Source organism: Physeter macrocephalus, chromosome 14 (assembly GCF_002837175.3).
Source record: "Physeter macrocephalus isolate SW-GA chromosome 14, ASM283717v5, whole genome shotgun sequence".
Classification (NCBI taxonomy): Eukaryota; Metazoa; Chordata; class Mammalia; order Artiodactyla; family Physeteridae; genus Physeter; species Physeter macrocephalus.
In genome coordinates this window covers 111,816,266-111,836,938 of record NC_041227.1, presented here as the reverse complement: position 1 = coordinate 111,836,938, position 20,673 = coordinate 111,816,266, and the positions used below count along the sequence as shown (strand labels likewise).

General features: G+C 39.1%; 2 protein-coding genes across 15 annotated transcripts in view; one reads left to right on the top strand and one right to left on the bottom strand.

Annotated features, from left to right (window-relative positions):
• MBTD1 (mbt domain containing 1) overlaps positions 1-17,776 on the bottom strand; it is a 69,348-nt gene extending 51,572 nt beyond the window's left edge. For 6 of the 13 annotated variants that reach the window (XM_028499716.2, XM_007116556.4, XM_007116557.4 and 3 more), the window contains exon 1: positions 17,181-17,398. Coding sequence is in view for 5 of the 13 variants with exons in the window: in XM_007116556.4 (XP_007116618.1) it covers positions 17,181-17,201 (21 nt within the window). In the remaining 8 variants the exon portion in view is untranslated. Of the gene's footprint in view, positions 1-11,751; positions 11,791-16,498; positions 16,563-17,180; positions 17,399-17,464 lie in introns of those variants that run through there. The other 7 variants (XM_028499714.2, XM_007116561.4, XM_024130429.3 and 4 more) reach the window with 4 other exon arrangements.
• A 120-nt stretch (positions 17,777-17,896) lies between these two features.
• UTP18 (UTP18 small subunit processome component) overlaps positions 17,897-20,673 on the top strand; it is a 40,778-nt gene continuing 38,001 nt past the window's right edge. For both annotated transcript variants that reach the window (XM_028499717.2, XM_007116555.4), the window contains exons 1-2: positions 17,897-18,325; positions 19,948-20,060. In XM_028499717.2, the coding sequence (XP_028355518.1) occupies positions 17,993-18,325; positions 19,948-20,060 (446 nt within the window). In that variant the 5' untranslated portion in view covers positions 17,897-17,992. The remainder of the gene's footprint in view (positions 18,326-19,947; positions 20,061-20,673) is intronic.

Genomic DNA, 20,673 nt, shown 5'->3' with positions numbered 1-20,673 from the left:
TTTTTGGTTGTAAGTGACAGAAACCGAATTAAACTGTGGTTCCTAATTTGATGAACAAACTGAATTTGGTAGGGGGTAAGCAGAAACCAATTTTATTCTCTCATTATTGTCCCTGAATATTTGAGGATCCCTCTGTATTCCTCAGACAAAATCTTAGTTAAACCCTTTAGCTTTTTTCCCTGGTATTATGATTTCTTTATCATTCATTTCTTAAATTTGCCATCTTACAGTTCAAAAAGCAGAGTTCCTAGTTTAAAAAATCCCAAATAATGGGTATGCTGTCTTCACCGGGGTTAAGTGCATGCCTAGGGGTATTCAACCAGAGGGTTAGGGGCATAAAAGAACAGAGCAGCTCCAAAGACAATTATGTGGATGAATGGAATGAAAATTTCCAAGAGAGAAAAAAAGGGGGTCAGGTCAACTCAGTATCTCTCTCTCTCTCTCTCTCTCTCTCTCTCTCTCTCACACACACACACACACACACACACACACACACACACACACACACACACACACACACACAAATGATACTGGTTTAAAGGCTGAGAAAGAAGATTTCTGATGGGCAAGAGGATTCTTTTAGGCAGAGAACAGCATAGGTGAAAGCACATCAGCAAGAGGCCATTAAGCACCCCCTCTTTGAGGGCGGACTATCTACACAAATTATTTGGAATTCTTTCTCACAGATTTCCTCTCCTTTAAAAATTTCCCCTTTTTGGGTTTGCAGTAGTCTCATCATTAGATTCAGACTGTATAGTCCCAGTTGAAATACTACATAACTCATGCTACTCAGGGTAGTAAACCCGGATTATATGATGTTCATCTGCCCCTTACTGGTGATGATAAGACTTGGTAACTAGCTGTGGGATCTGGTTCTCCACTGGAGTTTTACTGTTTTCTTTCTTCTAATAAGCAACCTATGGAAGACACTTCAAGACCACGCAAATATACTGCTCATCAAAATTTCACTCCAGATTTAGCATCCAATGATTCTTGCCCAATCTTTTACTATGATTTTCCAATCCCAGAATTCCTTCCATATTCATCAGCTGGCATTCTTCTGTCAGGAAAATCCGTCTTTTTTCTCTTATGGGTATTAACTCCTGGATTCCAACTTTTCAATGGTTTGTAATTCTTTATTGTCCTTTGTTATTTGGGGACTCAAATCATGACAGACTCAGCCAGTGGGAACCCATTCAAGCTGACTCCTGTGTCATTCTGACATGCCCCTATCATTTTTGAACAATTTTTTGCTTTCTGGCATAACAAGACATTCTGGCTTATGTCACTTTCCTGTCTCAGCTCTGGAATCAACCATTTCTCCAAAGAGCCTTGGTTTCTTTTACTAGGAATGTTAGAAATAAAGATCTAGGTGGTCCATGTGTTCATTGCTACTGTGGTATCTCTTTGCTTCTGGAGCCCTTCAGTGCATGAGTTGGAATATATATGCACACATGTATGTGACATATGTCATGTATATACAATGTATTTTCAAAATCATGAGTTCACACTTCCATCTCCAATTAGAATCCATCCCCACAGGGCTTTTCCTTACTTTCCCACATCCATACCTGTCTCTCTCTTCTTCTATTGAAAACCCTGGCTTCCAACAAAATTAACATTTATTCATTTGCTCCATCCTTTTATATATTTAAAGTTTCAGAGCATAACATCCATACTGCTAAAAAAATGAACTTTTGAGTTCAGAATTTCTTTGTAGTCCCTTCTCCTCAAACTGAAGAACAGAGTACTGAGTTTTACAGTTACTTGGATTAGCTATTTCTCCATCCTTCAATTGTCAGTTTGAACTAAGTCGGTTTTGGTTTGCTTTTGGTTTTAGTCTCCCCTGACATCCTTATTGAGTTAATTTCATTTATTGGGACTATCAAAAAAATCACCCTGCTTTCAAATATAAAGAGCTATACAAAAAGGTATAACTTGGAGAAATATTTCCTTCCCTTACCTCACCACTGTCTCCTGTAGGTGGGTAACCAACTTTATTGCTTTCTGGTTCATCTTTCTTATGTGTGTATGTTTAAAAAAGGTAAACAGGTATATTTATGCTTCCTTATTTCCTCTTCTTTCTTACACAAAAGGCCACATACTAAATTCCTCTGTCCTTTAATTTAGAAATACATCCTGGAAACCACTTCGTTTCAGGGCACAGACATCTTCCTCATTCCTTTTTAAGCTGCACAGTTCTCCACTGTGCGCATGTTTATTCAATCAATTTCATTTGGACACAATAGTTTTCAATGTTTTGCAATAACAAATATTGCTGCAATGAACATATATACATGTATATATACATATACACATATATGTATATAAATTGCTTGAGGTATAACATCAGCGTATATTCTCAGAAGTGTGACTGCTGGGTAGAATGGTGAATGTATATGTAATTTTGTTAGATATTGCCAAACTCCCCTCCATGGAAATTTTACCATTTTGTATTTGCTCCAGCAATACTGGGAGGTTTGTGTTTTTTTTTTTTTTTGCCATATAATATGCTGGATGAAAATGGTAAGTCAGTGTAGTCTTTTTTCCCTTTTTTTTTTAAAAAAGAAAACTTTTTACTTGGAAATAACTCCAAATTTACAGAAAAGCTGGAAAAATAGTACAAAGAAATCCTGTGTATTCTACTCAGATTCACCAATTACTAAAAAATCGCTCCATTTGTTTTATTCTTCTCTCGAAATATATAGATGTTTTTCTGAACCATTTGAGAGTGAGTTGCATACAATTTTTTTTTGGCAGCAGCATGCAGGATCCTAATTCCCTGACCAGGGATCAAACCCATGTCCCCTGCAGTGGAAGTGTGGAGTCTTAACCACTGGACTGCCAGGGAAGTCCCATACATGTCTTTTTTATTCCAAACTACTTCAGTGTGCATTGCCTGAGCATATAAACATTCTCTCATCACTATAGCACAGTTATTAGTTTCAGGGAATTTAACATTAATACTTTGCCCTAATTTACCATCCATATTTCAATGGACCCAATGTCTTTTATAGAATTTCTTCCCTCCAGTCCAGCATCACATGTTGTATTTGTTTCCTTTAATCTAGAAGATTGTTTTTGGAGAATGTAGGTCTCCTCTCCCCCCCTTTTTTTTTAATAAGCAAGAAATAAGGAAATTTATTATATTAGTAGTAAGTTACAATATAAGGACAAGCAATATATATATAGAGAGAGAGACAGACAGAGACAGAGACAGAGAAAAATGTACATACATCACCAATTTGGGAGAACTTACATCACCAAGTTGGAAGAACAAGCAATATATATATATATATAGATAGATAGATAGAAAGAAAAGCGCATACATCACCAATTGGGGAAACACCTACATCCAGACCCAAGCAATGCTGGGAAGACCGCTCCTCTTTTTAATGGGATGCTTTTCATTTGGGGTTCATCTGAAGTTTCCTCATTTTCAGGTTATATATTCCCATAATACTACATAAGTGATATATCCTTCTCAAGAGTATTAAATCCAGAGGCACAAGATACATATCTGCCCCTCAGTGGTGATGTTCATTTTGATCACCCTGCCAAGGTGTTGTCCAGTTTTTCCAGTATACTTACCATATTTCTCCTTGCAACTAATAAGCAATCTTGGGGACACATTTAAAACAAACAAATACAGTTGCTCATTGAAATTCTACCCCCCTCATCCCTAAATTAGGCATCCAATAACTCCTGCAGAACCAAACATTATTATGATGTCTGCAAAATGATTTTCTACTGCTAGTACTCTCTTACCAGTCAGCAGGAAACTCTCATCATCCCCTTTATATACCTATCTACCTACCTACTCATTATCAGTATGAGTTCACTAACTCCTATTTCGCTGCCCCGCCCCCGTAGTTCATAATTCATTACTGTCTTTAATTATTTGGGGGTTCAAATTATCCCAGATTTGGCTACTAGGATCCCCTCGAACTGACTCCCATGTCATTTTGACATGCCCACATCAATTTTTGAGCAATACTTTCTGGAATATCAAGATATTCTAGGATCATTTTAAACCCTACACTGCTCCAGCTCCTAAATCAACCTTTTCTCCAAGGAGCGCTCATCCTTTTTAGTAGGGATTGGTATTAAAAACCAGTATAGTTCTACACTAAGCCATTTTTGTACCTTTCTGTATATGTGTATGGACTTGTCTGTTCTCATCTCTTGCCCTTTTTTCTTTAGTGTTTTTAATCTTTTAAATGTTTTTTCAAAACTCTTTGTATTTAGGAATTTACCCTAAATTTACCTCTGTTATATACGGCAAATTTTGATTTTATGGAGTTTTTGGCCATACAATTAAAAAATTTTTTTTAATGTAGTAAAATTTATCAGTATTTTCTTTCATTGTACCTTCAGTCACAGAAAAATTTCCCTTATACCATGGTATAGAAAAATTCACCCATATTTTGTTATTTGTATAGTTTTTTGATATTTACATCTCTGATCCATTTAGAGTTTATTCTTATGTATGGTATAAACAATGGCCCTAATTATCTTTTCCCAACTATCTAGTTGTACCAACGCTTTTTACTAAAATGTCCCTTTTTTCACAGTGCTTTGAAATACCACTTTGTTTTAGAGTTCCATATGTAGTTGTGTCCATATCTAAATGTTATACTATCTTATTGGTCTGTCTATTCATGTGCCAATAGCTTCCTTTTTAAATTATAGAGCCTTCTTAGTATATTTTGAAATCTGGTAGGTCTAGACACCCTCCCCCAATATTTTCCCTTTAATGTTTTGATATTCTTGCATGTTTTATTTTTCCAAATGAACTTCAGTATTAACTAGCTTAGCTCTATACCAAAAAATTGTTGGGTATTTTTATTAGGGTCTCATTAGATTTACTAACTTCAGAATCTTCATAATGTTGAGATGTCTTAACTGAGAACAAGAAACGTTTTATAGTTTGCATCATATAGGCTTTTGAACAATTCTTGTTAAAAGGAAATCCTTATGAATTTAAGTACTTTATTTTTCGTGGCTAATGTAAATGCAATTTTCCCTTTTGTTATATTGTTGAATTGACTGAGTACACTAAGATTTATTATTTTATATCCTGCAATCTTGCTAAATTATTTGGAAAGTTTTATCATTGATTTTCTAGGGCTTTCCAGATACACTATCATGTCACTTGTAAAGAAACTTTTCTCTTTCCCTAAGAGAAAAGGGAAGCTTATAATTTTCTTTTTCCTAACTGTATTGGTTCATACTTCCAGTACAATGTTAAATAGTGGAGACACTGAGCACCCTTCCTCTCTGATCTCAGTGTTTCCCCATTAAGATGCTAGCTTTAGGATTAAGATGTTTTGATGTATGTATGTATGTGAGTGTCCATGTGTATTTACGAAAATCATGTTAAGCAAGGATCTATCCATTCCTGTTTTCTTAAAAGATTTTATTAGGAATAGGTGTTGAATTTGTCACAGACTTTCCCAACATCTAAAAAGAGAATATGACTGTTCTCCTTAGAGCTATTAATATGGTAAATTATATCAACAAACTTCCAAATACTGAATCATTCTTGTACTCCTACTATAAACCTCACTTCATCACAATGTATGTGAATATAGTGTTAAGAGATTGCACAATATTTAGGATTTTGCACTGATATTCATAAATGTCTAATTTTCATTTTTTGGCACCATCTTTATCAGGTTCAGAAATCAGTATTAGTCTTGCTTCATAAAAATAATTAGAAAGTTTTCCTTCATTTTCTATGGTCTGAAATGATTTGTGTAGCATCGGGACTACATGCTATCTAAAGGTTTTGCAGATTCCCTTGTGAAATCACTCAGGCCTGGTGTTTTGTGGGATAGCTCCTTGAAAATTTCCATAAAAGAAACAGAGAAATTTATCTAAGTTTTTAAGAAACTCTCTAGTGAGGTCAATTTTCTCAAACTGTATTTTCCTAATAATCCATTTCATCTAGGTTTTCAAATTTATTTGCATAGTGTGTACATAATAGTTGTGTATGATTTTCTCAATTTCTTCTGTATCAAGTTATTTCCTTCTTATTTCTTATTTTGTATGTTTGTGCATTCTCCTTTGCCCCTTGATTAAACTAGCTAGTGGTTTATGTACTTTGTGAATTTTCGCACAAAGGTCCAGGATTGACTCATCAATTTTATGTATAGTTTTTCTGTTCTTTAATTCATTAACTTCTACTTTTATCTATTATTCCCTTTTTTTGTGTGTTTTGCTTTGCTCTTTTTTGTTTCTGAGTTGGGAATTATTTATTTTCAATCTTCTATTTTTACTATGCTAAAGTAACCAGATTAGGCCCAAGGTGGAGTTGCTCATGCTAAGCCCCAAGTCAGAAAGCCAAAATTTAGTGGTTAGGTTTCTACACTCAGCTCTTCCAGAAAAGATAAGCCTAAGTCAACCTATCAGCACAAGTTACTTGTCCCAGCTCCAAGACTTCCTTTTGCTCCATTAAGGCCAGTAACCCCATTTTAACCAATCAGCAAATGCCCAGTATAACTTCCTTGTTCCTCCTGCTCACTTTGTTCTATCAAAATCTCTTGGCCTTCTGCAGCTCTTCAGAGCCATTTTCTATCTGCTAGACTAGATGTTGCCCAATGGATCAATTGCTGATAAAGCCAATAAAATCTTTAGAATTTACTTTTGAATTTTCCTTTAACAGCTGATAATTTAGGAGTATGAATTTTCCTCTGCTCACAGCTTTAAACGTATTCCACAGATTCTGGTGTATCTAGGTAGCATTTTCATTATTATTCATAAATTTATTTATTTATTTACTTTTGGCTGCTTTGGTTCTTTGTTGCCATGTGCAGCTTTCTCTAGTTGCAGCGAGGAGCGGCTACTCTTCATTGCAATGCGTGGGCTTTTCATTGCAGTGGCTTCTCTTGTTGTGGAGCATGGGCTCTAGGCACGTGGGCTTCAGTAGTTTTGGCACACGGGCTCAGCAGTTGTGGCTCGCAGGCTCTAGAGCACAGGCTCAGTAGTTGTGGCGCACAGGCTTAGTTGCTCCGCAGCATGTGGGATCTTCCTGGACCAGGGCTCAAACCCATGTCCCCTGCATTGACAGGTGGATTCTTAACCACTGCGCCACCAGGGAAGCCCCATTATTATTACTTTTTAGAAACTCTGTAATTTGTTTGCATTCCCCGTTTATCCAAGAGTTAATTTTTTAATTGAGGCATAATTTTGAATGCATACCAAAGATGCTGAACTTTTCAAGTTCAATCAAGATGTTGAAATTTTCTATCACTCTAGAAAGCTCCCTCATGTTCTTTCACAGTCAGTTTTTCTCCTCCTCCCAGTTTTAGCACAATTGCTTAATTTTGCATATATTTAAGATTTTACATAAATGGAATAAAACTATATGGACATTTTGAGATTTATCCATGTTATTGCATGTATAACGGTTCAATGCTTCTTACTGCTGAGTGAAACTGAACTTTATCAATATATTAGTCTATCCATTCTCCACCCAGACTCAAATACTATGAATAAAACTGCTATGAACTTTTTTGCACAAGGCTTTCTAACATATAATAGAAGGTTTCTAAATTTCAAGATAGAAGTGCCCTTTTGCTTTTTGGTTTTGCTTTTGCTTTCTTGAATGGAACCTACTGATGTTTTCCTAATTTAGCAACAATTTTTATGAATATTCTGTGTTTGAAATATAGTCTCTACTAGGATGTAGTAATGGATATACCTGATGATCTGCCTTATTATGTGGTTTAGATCTTTTATAACCTTATTTTTTGTCTACAACACCTATCTTGTGCTAAGAGTATTAAAGTCTCCAATTTTTAGTGCCTTTCACTACTCGCATTTTTTTTTTTTTTTTTGCGGTACGCGGGCCTCTCACTGTTGTGGCCTCTCCCTTTGCGGAGCACAGGCTCCGGACGCGCAGGCTCAGTGGCCATGGCTCACGGGCCCAGCCGCTCCGTGGCATGTGGGATCTTCCCAGACCGGGGCACGAACCCGTATCCCCTGCATCGGCAGGCGGACTCTCAACCACTGCGCCACCAGGGAAGCCCACTACTTGCATTTTTTATAGCTTCTGATTTACACAGATTGTTGCTGTTATTCGGTTCATATACATAACTATTGTATCTTTGTTGTGAATTGTGGTTGTAGCATTATAAACTATTCTCTTTTGTCTTGTTCAATGCTTTTTGGTTTGACTTCTACTTTGTTATCAGCATTGCCAAACCTGTTTTCTTATTATTTGTTTGCCAGGTATATCTTTGTTCATTCTTTTACTTTTACTGTTTTAAGGGCCTTTTGTACGTTATAAAGTGGGTTTTGCTTTTCTAAGCCAATTTGAAAATATTTTTAATTGGCCATGCGCCACTATTTCTTGCTGTGTATATTGCTTTTGAGAAACCCAATACCATTCTAATTCTCTGGCCCTTGTAAGTCACTTCATCTTTTTACCCTGGAGGCCCTGAGAATTTTTCTGAATCTTTAAAGTTGTATAGCTTTACTAGAATATATCTTGGAGTTTATCGTCTAGTATGAACTTTTCATATATTCAAAATTCAAGATTCAGATCTTTTATTTCCAGAAGGTTTTCTTGATTATGCGTTTAAATGTTATGCTTTTATTCCTCTGCCTTCTTGAGAGACACCAATTACATGTGAGACTTTTTGTACCCACCTTTCACTAAAACTGTCAGATTCTCTTGGTCTTCTTGTTTTTCTTCTATGTCTTTTATCATATTTGCATTTGACTCTATTGTTTGTTGGGAAACTTGTAACTTAGTCTTCATTTCTGATATGATTTTTTTCCTTCTACTTTCTCGGTTTAATCGAATCTGACTTTATTTCATCCTGTTTTTTGTCCCTTTCTGTTCTGTGTTATATTTCTGAGTGAAGGTATTTTTTTACCCTTATCTCCAAGTATGGTTTGAAGATGTTTTATTTCATTTTGATATTATTGTGTCAATTTTCTTCTGCCTCACGTTTTTCTTTTTTTGGGGAGAAGGAGAGATATTCATCAGCTGATATGCTTTGATTCACACTGTTTCTTCTCAGAGAAGTTCTGTATGGATGTGATCCATTCTTTTCTATTTCTATTCATTTCATGGTCAGAGTTCCTAGTTAAAGAACATCCTCTTTCTTTTTCTGAAAGATTATTAATTTTTTCCTCTTCCTTCTTTCTCTTTATCCATGACTCCAAGTCTCCATGTCTTCACTCCTTCCCTATGAAGCACTGGTAATTTCAGCTTACCAATTCTGGTATTGCTTGCTTTCAAGCTCTTCTCTGTGGCTGGAACTGTGAACAATCAGATTTCAAACCTGTGTTCAGTATTTTGGAACTTAAGTGATGAATTTCTCTCTTTTGGAAGTGGTATTTTTGTGCTTCATCTAAGACTTCCATGTCCCTAAACTCTTTCAACAAATCTGTTAAGACTTCCCTTTCCCACTTTTCACATGGGCAGGAGGAGCTCTTGGAATCTGATTTCTCTGCTTATAGGTAATTTGAAGGTTGTGGTAATCTGTTTCTTAATGCTGAGGGCAGGGGTGGTGTGTGATTTATAAGTGTTTTTTTATTGGTTTATAGGTAGGTGGGTGGGAAAATTGCATCAGGCTTCTGCCACTGTTCTCCAGACTTAGAAGTCTATACATACATGTTTAAGTACTATATTAGAATATATTATCTTAGAAATATTGCTTTTGCCATTTTCTGAAACACTTCACCTGTCACACATTAGATTTCTCTTTTTGTATTACTTGACAGTTTTCCAGAGTAAGTCTTGTTCATTTTCATCTAATTTAGTTTAGAAACACATTTTCTCTACAGGAGTTTATTTGTAAATTCCGCAGTAACCTTATGAAATACTTTTGCTACTTATTTGTAAAAAGTCTGTTAAGATTAGTGATACAACTAATATAGTCATACAACTTATAGGATGCTTAATATGTGCTAGGGACATTCTAAGCACTTAATATGTAGCAATGCATTTAATCCTTACAAATATTATTACTCCCTTTTTACAGATGAGGAAACAGAGGTTCAAACGGATTAAGTAATTTGCCCAAGGTCATACAGCTAAAATGAACACTAGCAATATGAATCAAGGGAATAATCTTAAATCTATGTTCAATTTTAACCTCCTTTCTCTTTCTTTCTTAATTATGGTTCTATCGACTAACTTCTGTAAGCACAGAAAACAAATATCAAATAAAACTGTTTCAGGTAATGTGCCATTCTGAACACATTGCTCTTCAAAATAAAACTGAAAAATCATGTTAGGTGACTACTCAAGGCTTTGAATATAAGGTGATGGGATGACTGCAGGTGGTGAAACCTTGCCTAATATTAGGGCATATATGGTAACTCCTCAACTAGCACGGAGGAAGTCAAACTATAATACCTAAAATTCATACATCAGGTAATGGAAGTCTAATATTTAGAATTATGGAGATGGATATTAAATCAAAAAGATAAAAGAATTAAAAGTAGTTGTCTCAGGACTTCCCTAGCAGTCCAGTGGTTAAGACTCTGTGCTTCCACTGCAGGGGGCATGGATCTGATCCCTAGTCAGGGAACTAAGATCCCACATGCTGTGAGGCACGGCCAAAAAAAAAAAACAAAGTACTTGTCTCATGAAAGCTGAACTGGGAAGAGAAAAAAAAGATTGCTGCAAGGGATCCTTTTTGGGGGTACACTTTTATTATTGTTTACATGGTACTATCAAGTGCATGCATTAGTTTTATAAAAATAAAAGTTAATTTTTTTTTTTTAGCGGTACGCGGGCCTCTCACTGTTGTGGCCTCTCCCGTTGCGGAGCACAGGTTCCGGATGCGCAGGCTCAGTGGCCATGGCTCATGGGCCCAGCTGCTCCGTGGCACGTGGGAGCCTCCCGGACCGGGGCGCGAACCCGGTTCCCCCGCATCGGCAGGCGGACGCGCAACCACTGTGCCACCAGGGAAGCCCTCCATGGCTCATGGGCCCAGCTGCTCCGTGGCACGTGGGAGCCTCCCGGACCAGGGCACGAACCTGCGTCCCCTGCATCGGCAGGTGGACTCTCAACCACTGCGCCACCAGGGAAGCCCAAAAGTTAATTTTTTATAAAGCATAAACTACCTCTAAAAAATTAAATAATTGGTAAAAAAAAAAATTGAGGGACTGATGATATCTGGCATTGGCAAATTTATGTACGGGAGAAAAAGCACTCATATACACTTGGTAGGAAGGCAAATGTATGCCATCTTTTTGGAAGGCAATTCGTATTACTTATGAAAACTTAAAAAAAAATGAGCATGCCTTTGACCAGGGAATTCCACTTTTAGGAATCTGTCCTTCAGAAATACTCATAGGACACAAGAATCCATGTGGAAGGATATTTCTTGCAGCAATAATGTAATAGTGAAAAACTGAAGGCAATCTAACCATCAGTAGGGGGTGATTTACTACAGGTAAAATACTGAGTGAAAAAAAGTAAATTGCCAAATACGAATAATATGACTCATTTTTTATTAAAAGAAACAATATATGCTGGTATATGCACAGATTGATATATCTGTGTTTGTTTATGTATGCTTTAGAAAGATCCTGGAAGGAATAGCTAAACTGTTAACACTGAGAATGGAATGGGAGGATAATTTTAACTTTTCCGTATTTTTCATTTTTTTTTAAAAACAGCAATATGTAACACTTATATAATGAAAAATAAAACAAAAAAGAGGTTTTTAGAGTGACAAAATGTAGGAAGAAGTCATAAATTGTAGCAGAATTTCATTTTCCTACCGTGACTGTAACCCTGATGAACCTTCCTCCTTGTAAAATCTACAAAGGAATTAAAAAGTATAACTATTAACTTATTTGTATAATCATCCACAGGTTGCAATAAAAGTGTAAACCTCTCCAGGAGAAATTTTACAGAAAATATTTGAGATTCTAAATGCAAGCACATATAAATATGCAACCAAGTACTAATAGCATAATTTCAACATAAATAAACTAATCAAAAGTTAACCAATTCTCCATTATCCACACTAACAGGGTACAGTGACCCATGTAATTATCAAAGTTTTATATTTAGTCATGCAATATAAGTTTTCTAGAACCTTAAGTTTGAAAGTTGTATGTGTGAACTGACAAAGTTCAAAATAAGAATTAACAGATACTCTATGATGACTGGACTCAATAAGAGCTACTTAGCTCTTGCTCGTTTCTTCCTCATACCACTATCAAGATACAATTCACTGGGCTAAACAGAAGGGTCTTCGTGCTTTCTAAGCTCACTATTAGGAGAAAAATAAATGGTAAGGATTTGGGATTGTTGGGTTTTTGTTTCCCACGAGTTCAACGTGAAAGAGTAAGTCCATGTCAATGATATAGTCATCGAAACTGAAAGCAATAATATCCTGAATATCCCACCTAGAGAAAGTGAAAAGTACCCAGAGAAGGACAGGAGAGGACAATGTTCTACATAACAATACTCTAAGATTTAAAGCAACAGTGAGTAAAAGGAAGCTATCTTTGATATATAAAAAATATAAATTTCTATCTCTTTGGGTTCAAGTCCTGATTCTATTACTTAGGACTTTGGATGTAACAATTATTTGGGTCTCAGTTTCCCTTTCTTCTAAATAAGGAAAACACCACTTACCACACAGGAAGGATGTTTGAAAAATAAAATAATTCACATGAATGCGCTTTCAGTTCTTCACAAGAAAGTTATGAATCCTTAAGTATGAACCTGAAAAGCTAATTAAAGTAATAATAAAAAGCAATTAAAAATAAGATGACCTCGTCAAAATTAAGTCTGAAATGCAGTAACCGAGAGGGTCTTTAAGATCATTCATTATCAGCTATCAATTCTACTCCAAATAACTGAATTCATTACACTTCAGCTGGGCTGAAGTGTAAATATAATTTAAGTAATCAAACAAGAGCATTTATATTGTTAATGTAGCAAAAATAAGTTAAATAGGTTATTCAACATCATCTTGATTTGATATACCTAAAAATACTGGTGCAAAACAATGACATTCTCTTGGTGTTTATCTTTTAAAAATATATTTGGAGCTGGCTGCTCAAAAGATACACAATCACTAACAATGAACACTACAGGGTATTAATAATGGAACAATTGAAATAGAGTTAAACACACATGTGCACACAAGGGGGTTATTTCTCTGGTGTATAAAATAATCTGAAACTAGCTAATTAAAGTTTTGAAGTCTAATAGTTTTGAAGTCTAATAGTAAAGTAATAGATGGTATTATCCAACATTTACTGAGCAATATATACAAATCATTATGCTAAGCACCAGAAATACAAAAAAGTGTTAAACTTAATGTGCATGTCCTAAAACTAGACTATAAACTACGGCCAAATAGTTGAGACAACAAGAAATTACTAATTAATGCATACTGTATACAACTAGTTCTACAATATAAGTAGGAATTAGCTAATACAGTGAAAAGGGAAATAAGAGAAAAGGGATTCTGGATAGCTACCTTAACATTTTATCATTTATAGCAGCTCACATTTTCTTATACAGTGGTCATCACATCTGACTGGAGGTTTACAGAAACCTTGGGAAGAAGGCACGGCTGATCCCTGGCCCTTATTTTAGATGAGGAAAATGAAGCCTGAAGAGATTAGGCAACTTGCTTTAAGATCACAGGTCAGGAGGTGGGAGAGGCAGAGCCTGGCCAGTTTGCCAACTTTGTCCATAGCTCATTTCTACTACATTACATTTTAAGTTATCAATACTAAAGTGAGAACTAGAAGGGAGCTCAGAAATCTTCTCATGCAGTATTGCTCTAACCAACCTGATAAAAACCTTTCTGAAGAAGGCTCCACTGCAGACCTACTGAATGATAACCCACAAGAGAGAGGTTTTGTATTTTTATAAGATCCCCAAGTGGTGATTGTGGTGATGAGCTAAGCTTGGAAAACACTGTTCTATTATCTGTATGTCCAGTGTGGTAGACATGTGGCTATTTAAATTTACACCTGATTAAATCAGATTGAAAATTGGGTTCCTCGGCCACACTAGTTACCTTTTAAGTGCTCAACAGCCACATATGGCTAGTGGCCACCATACAGATGGCACAGATATAGGACAGTTCCATCACTGCAAAAAGTTCTATTGAATAATGTTAATTCTAGACCAACCTTTCCACTCTAAGGATGAGAAAACTGAGGCACAGAATCTTGTCCAACAAGGCATATGAAGTTACTTAGTGGCAGAACTGAAATGCTAACCTAATCTGCCAGTGTCCCTCACACTGTATCACTTCATCCCCATAAATTTAGGGTTTATTCAAATGGGAATTGTTTTCTTTCCACCCTTCCTTGTGGGTTGCAGTAAAGTAAGAAGAGAAATTTTAAATTTGTGGGAAAAAAATCCTAAAAAAAAAAAGGTTTATTTAAAATTCATGACTAAATCAAACAATCTGCAATTTTTGTATAAAATTAAAAATAGCCTTGGATAGTTAAGAATACCCTAGTGTTAGGAGGCATATCTAAGTTTAACTGTTGTTAACTCCTTCCTCTTTTACCATCCTGATGTTTTTATCTTTCTTTTGGATCTGAAACTCTGAAACTAATGATAATTGGCTTACCTTAACATTATAAATGTGAAAAAGTTAAATCTTACTTAGCAAACATTTTAAAGATGAAAAACTGAGAAACAAGGAGCAACCAAAAGAATAGTGACTTGTCTAATTTTTGGATGTGGTCACTCAAATCACTGAGAACTCATGGCTTTCAGTAATCTAGTGGTTTAGTATTTATAACATTAATAGGTTGTTTTCACTTCTAAGCTATAGTTTAACCTTCCTTTGACTACTATGTTACATTTAAAACAATTTAAATAGTTTTCATTTCTGATGAAACTGAGGGTTTGAAGCTTCTGAACATCTAAGAAAAGGTTTAGACACTAATTAAATCAACATATAACCAGCCATAAAAATATACAGTAGTGTCTTCTTTAAAAATAAAACCAGTCATTCCTGTCTAGTATGTTTAGAATGCAAACGTCTCCAAAGTCAGTCAGCTTAAGTCATGACAGTTCATGTTTAAAGTGAACAGGAACTTGGGAATTTCACATTAATGAAAACTTTCAAGACAGAATTATGCAGCTCCATTAACTTTTATCAGTATCTAGTATTCATTCCCATGTTAACTTTCAGTGACTAGATTTAGAGAAAATATTACATGTCAAAGCGTGTACGAAATTTAAAACTGGACAGTTAAAAAACATGGCTCAACATAAGATACTTATGAACAGATACTTATTCAAGACAGTTTTTGCCATAATTTGCAAGGCACCCAGAAGCATGGAGTATGGGGTTCTACATAAGTAGAAGCTACTTGTTATTCAGAGAAGGAGGTGGTGCAAAAAAAGACAGTTATTTTCTTTCTAAACACTCATTGGTGTAGAGGTAAACAAATGAAAAAAAATACAGTGTAAGCATATTAGAGCACAGCAACAGTCTCCAAGTCATAAAAGGGGGAGAGAAAACAATTTCTGTGCTCTAACACTTTAAACAGGGGACTGGGAGTTTACAGTAAAATTTACTCTCTGGCTTTTATAACAGATTCGTTACCTCTACATTTTATCTGTTACGTCTTGACTCCCACTTCACCATATTAGGAAGAGGAAAACATATGCCCCCAAGATTCCTATGCCAATAAAACTTCTCTTGAAGCAGCATAGCTCACCAAATGAAGGAGAATATTAGAAAAATGCTAAGTGACAATAGTAGAACTGAACTATCTAAACCACCAAGTGATAACTACTGATGCATACTAATATAAGAAGCATGAAAAATATTGCAAACTCCAGGCAAATATTAAAGTGTTGCAAAAATTTCATATCTCATTAAAAATTGGAAAAGAAAAAGAGAAAGTATTGTGAAGGAGGGGCCCCAAGCAGGAAGCCCAGCTTGAAAGAAAAACACAGGTCAAAAGGAGGAGGTGGCAGGGAGTGCAATTCTTCTGATCATCCCTGTACCAGGAGATGCTTCTAACAGCTTCGGTACTATCTCCAAGAGGCAATTTAGGCATCCCTTAGGGAAAGTGATTTAGACAACAAGAAATGTGCTTTGAGATAGGATGCTGAAATTTCTAACTTTAAAAAGATGCACTAGTGAGAGAAAACAGCCATGAAATTCCCAGATCCTATTTCCCAAACTTCCTGTAGAAAAATATCAACCATACTCAGACATAGAAGCCAGCACATTTGAACTGACCCAGCAAAGTTTTCAGACGGCCCTCACTATCTCTCAAGCCCCCCTTCCCCCACTTCCCTGCTGTTCTTTCCTAGCACACAAAATATAGGCCAAAATGAGCAGTGGGTGGGTGAGGAGAATGTGAAGAGAAAATTTGAGAAGTAAAAAGGGAATCCACTTAATAAGGACATGAATGAGTCTAATAACGGTAGGCAAACAACAATCAGAACTGAACAGCAAGGGCTTTCCGTGGCAGCAGCGAGCGCTCAGTTTGCAGGGGTTTAGGCAGAGGCCAGGCTACCTACCACTTGTCAGAGAGGCTGCACAGGGGACGGCTGCTTTGGGTGACCTCTAATGTCTCTTCCGACTCTGAAATGTTAGGATTCTTATTTCACAAAAGAGAACGCAACGGTCATAAATGCCCACCGACTTAGAACCCTTTTAAATAGGCGGCCTAGGCGGCGGCTTCCCAAACACCACTCCCACCTCTCCCATCCCACACATGCCCACCCCGCCCCCTTTCAATTTTTCCACCTCCACGTGCGAAACGCCTCGTGGCACCAGCCCCACAGCGGAGAGGCGCCTTCCCCTGCAAAGCACCAAAACTCTGCCCCCTTGGGAGAAGTGAGGACTCCACTCCCCGATTCTTGGGCGGCCAAAAAAGGAAGTCTCAAATCCAGCCTTTCTCCCCCAGCCAGAGCTGAAGGGGGACGGGGGGCCGGAACGAAGAGAACTTTCTTCTAAAATTTTTCTTCCAAAAAGTAAAGAGGATAGAGAGAACCCTGATGAGTCCGGGGGTGGGGGGAGGGGAACCCCCGAATCGTGTAACGGCCGGTAGGGGGAGGGGGGCTCCGGAGGTGGAGGGGGCGTGGGATGGAAAAGCAGGCCTGGGAGCGGGGTCAGGGGCTGCAGGGGTTCCTGGGGTCGGGGGGCTGCCGGCGTCCCCCCCACCTGGCACACAAAGCAGCTGCCGCGCTCGGCTCTCACCAGATCCTTTGTGTTTTCCATCAGGGCCTCATGGGTAGGGGTTGTCCGTGCTCTCCGGGCCCGCGGCGCCCCCTCCCGAGCTGGGGGCAGGCGCCTCTCCCCGGGACTACGGCGACTACAGGGGGGCCCCGACTGGGCCCAGACCGGTGGCGGCGGCGGCAGCCCCCGGATTTCCCCCCTTTAACTCGGGTGGCCCCAGGATATCAACAACATTAGCATAGCCCTCCCTCCCCAGCGCGCCTGCGCCGTGACCCGCGCCCCGATTGGCCCACTTCCCTACATACCCTCGGCACTGTCTTCCAGCGTGGGACCCTCTGCAGGCTCCGTACTCCAAGGGCCGTACCAAGACGAAGGGGTGGAAAAGGCGATTGGGCTCGTGTAAGTCGAGTGGTTAAAAAGTTCGGAAGAAGAGTAGCAGTTTTAGCCTGTCATCTCAGTTTATACCCTGGCTTTCTTGCGCTCCTTTCAATCAATTGCAGCTGCGAAGTTGTGTTGGAAAAAAATTTCCACTCCAGTCACGCCGCTTCCCCCTCCACCCGGAAGATTGGTTCTCTCGGAGGAACTCCCACACGGGGAGGGGCTCGTGAGGGGATGGGCGTACACAAGGGTGGGGGGAGAGAGAGAGAGAGAGAGAGAGAGAGAGCGAGAGCGAGAGCGAGAGCGAGAGCAAGACAGTGCTGGTCACGTGCTCACAGGGCGGTGCAGCCTCCTTCCGGCCCCCTGCGGCCTCAGCCGCTGCGGACAGCGAGGGGCCTCGGCGCACGCGCAGTGAGGATCCACGTGAGCGCCTGCGTTCCTTCTCAAACCGAACCATGCCGCCGGAACGGAGGAGCCGAACGAGACCGGACCGGAGAGCCGGAGCGAGACCAAAATGGAACACCCGAATGAGGCCGGACGATAGAGCCGGAGCGGGGCCGGGCGGGCCGCTCCGAATGGCTGCTCCTTCATCTCAGCGGAAATCGCCGGCCCGGCCGCGGGCGGCGGCCGCCGTAGTCGCGGCCGAGGAGGAGAGACGGCTCCGGCAGCGGAACCGCCAGATGCTGGAGGAGGACAAGCCGGCCGTGGAGCGGTGCTTAGAGGAGCTGGTCTTCGGCGACGTCGAGGACGACGAGGACGCGCTGCTGCGGCGTCTGCGGGACCCGCGGGTGAGGGAGGCCGCGGCGTGTGGGCTGGGCGCTCGGTGGGCGGTGTGCCTCCCGGGGCGGAGCCTGGGCGACCTGTGGCGCAGGGGAGCGTTCAGGTGGGAGGGAACCGGGAATGCGGGCGCCGAGGGGTGCCAGACTGAAAGTCCCGGGAGGGCGGAGACCGCGCCTTTCTCCGCCCCCGAGTGAGTCGCTGCGCCTGGTATGCAGCAGGCGCTCAACACATTCGTTTAGCCAACTGATCGTGAGCATCTTTCGATTAGTGGCAATGGCTCAGTTCCACTGGCTTCTCCCCAGACTCTGTTTCTTCTCTTGGTCATTCAATCGCCTGCCTCAATACTTTGCTGTGATTCAGGGGTTCCACTTCGTTTGTGAAATCAGAATTCGTGGGCACAGGCCTGGGAGTCTGTTTTAACAACCACATCGAGTGGTTGATAAGCCAGCTTTTGAAAGTGACCGTGTATTCGTCTATTAAAGTAATATTTGTGAGCCAGTTTGGCGCCAGATACTTTTCCTGGCAGTGAAAACCCTGCATGATTGATTGATTATAATTTTTATGCATCTTTTTGCTTTTTTTTTTTTAAATCCTATACCTGTCTTTTTTTCCAATATAGGGAGTCCCAGGCAGTTTCTAGGCACTGGAGGAGAAACAGCAGTGGACGAAAACTAACAAAAATTCCTGGCTTCTTGGCGCTTGGATACTTAGTGGCAGAGGCAGAAGATAAAATTCAAGTTATGTCAGTGAAGTGCTGAAGGAAGAAAAAAAATAAAGGCGTTCAAGAAAGGGAGATAAGCGTGTGTCGAGGGGGCCTGTGAAATTTTACATAGGGTAGTCAAGCAAAGCCTTACTGAGCATTACTCAGTTTGATAAACGAATGCAGACCTAGCAAGTATCAGTTGATTGCCAGAGCCTCCTTTGGGTGCTTATGGGAGAGGTTGCAGAATCTAGTTGGGAGATAGAGAAATACTACTGGAAAAATGCTGAACTGTGTGACAGTTTCCCATGCGGAAAAAGAAGCAGTTTAAGTGAGGTGGGGTTTGTTGGGCTTTGAAGGATCATAGGCCAATAATAGAGCAAGTAGAAATCATTTGGACATTTCTATCATGTGGTTTTGGGAAAGCTCAAGCTCACTTCAGGTGAAATTTCTGGTCTAGATTTAGATTTGTTTGGATAGTATAAAGTTTCTTGAGGAGGTAGGGGGTCAAGAACAGTTAAGAAAAGTGGAGAAGCATGTTTATGAATATGAAATATGACTTAATTACGACATTCAATCATGTTATTTTATCTCTGGTGTCTGCCTTTGGTCCTGTGATTTCTGTAGTTCTGTGATTTTCCCTGCTCCTTTATTCATCTGTCAACTTACCTTTTTGTCTTACTTGGTCTTTTCCTTTCAGCAAGTTGACTCTTTGACTATTCTATCTTACCTCACGCGTCCAGCGGGTGGTGCCATTCTCTAATGTCCTCATTTTCTGTTCGATCTCCAGCATTTGCTGTGGTAGCATTCTGTCCCATAATTTGATCAGAGGGGCATAAAAACAAAGTATTCTACAAGCCACCATTCTGCAAAGTCTTCCACCATGGGGTATGAAAGACTCAGTGCTTGTGGGCATTTTGTCTTTTCTAGGTTCAAGTACAAGAAGACTCAGGTGACTCTGAAGTGGAGAATGAAGCAAAAGATAATTTTCCACGTCAAAAGAAGCCAGTTTGGTTGGACGAAGAAGATGAAAATGAGGAGATGTAGGTTGCCTAATTTTTCTTCTGGAGTCCCTCTGGATTCTTCAAAAGTTACTTTGCAGGTTTTAAGAAAGTTCTCTTTCTGAATATGTGATTACGTGAAGACTTGAAAAATACTGGAAAGTATAGCAAAGATCATTCATAATCCCATCACCGAGGGAGAACCACTGTTAACATGTTGGCATACATCTCTCCCTCTTTCTTCTGTGCTGTATAGAAAAGCTAAAAGCACAGTGTTTGGGGTCAGACCTGAGTTTGCCTCCTAGTTTGGCCAGTTCCTAACTGACCATTGGCAAGTTTGGAACCTACCTTTTCTCATGTGTAAAATGGAGGTAATAGTAACTATATCAGAAGGCTCTTGAGATTAAATAGTGTATGTAGAGCTCTTAACACAATGCCTGAAATTGAGAAAAGACCAAAAAAAGTTAGCCATCATCTACAATATGTACCTTAAGATGAGAATGTATTGTATTGCAAGTATTTCTCCCCAATTAAAAAAAAAACCTTTATAAACATTTTAAAATGGATGTATTATATAGTCCATTATATGATTTAGCCATAATTTACATAGCTATCGTTGGATAAATATTTTTCCTTTAATAGATTGATTTTGAGA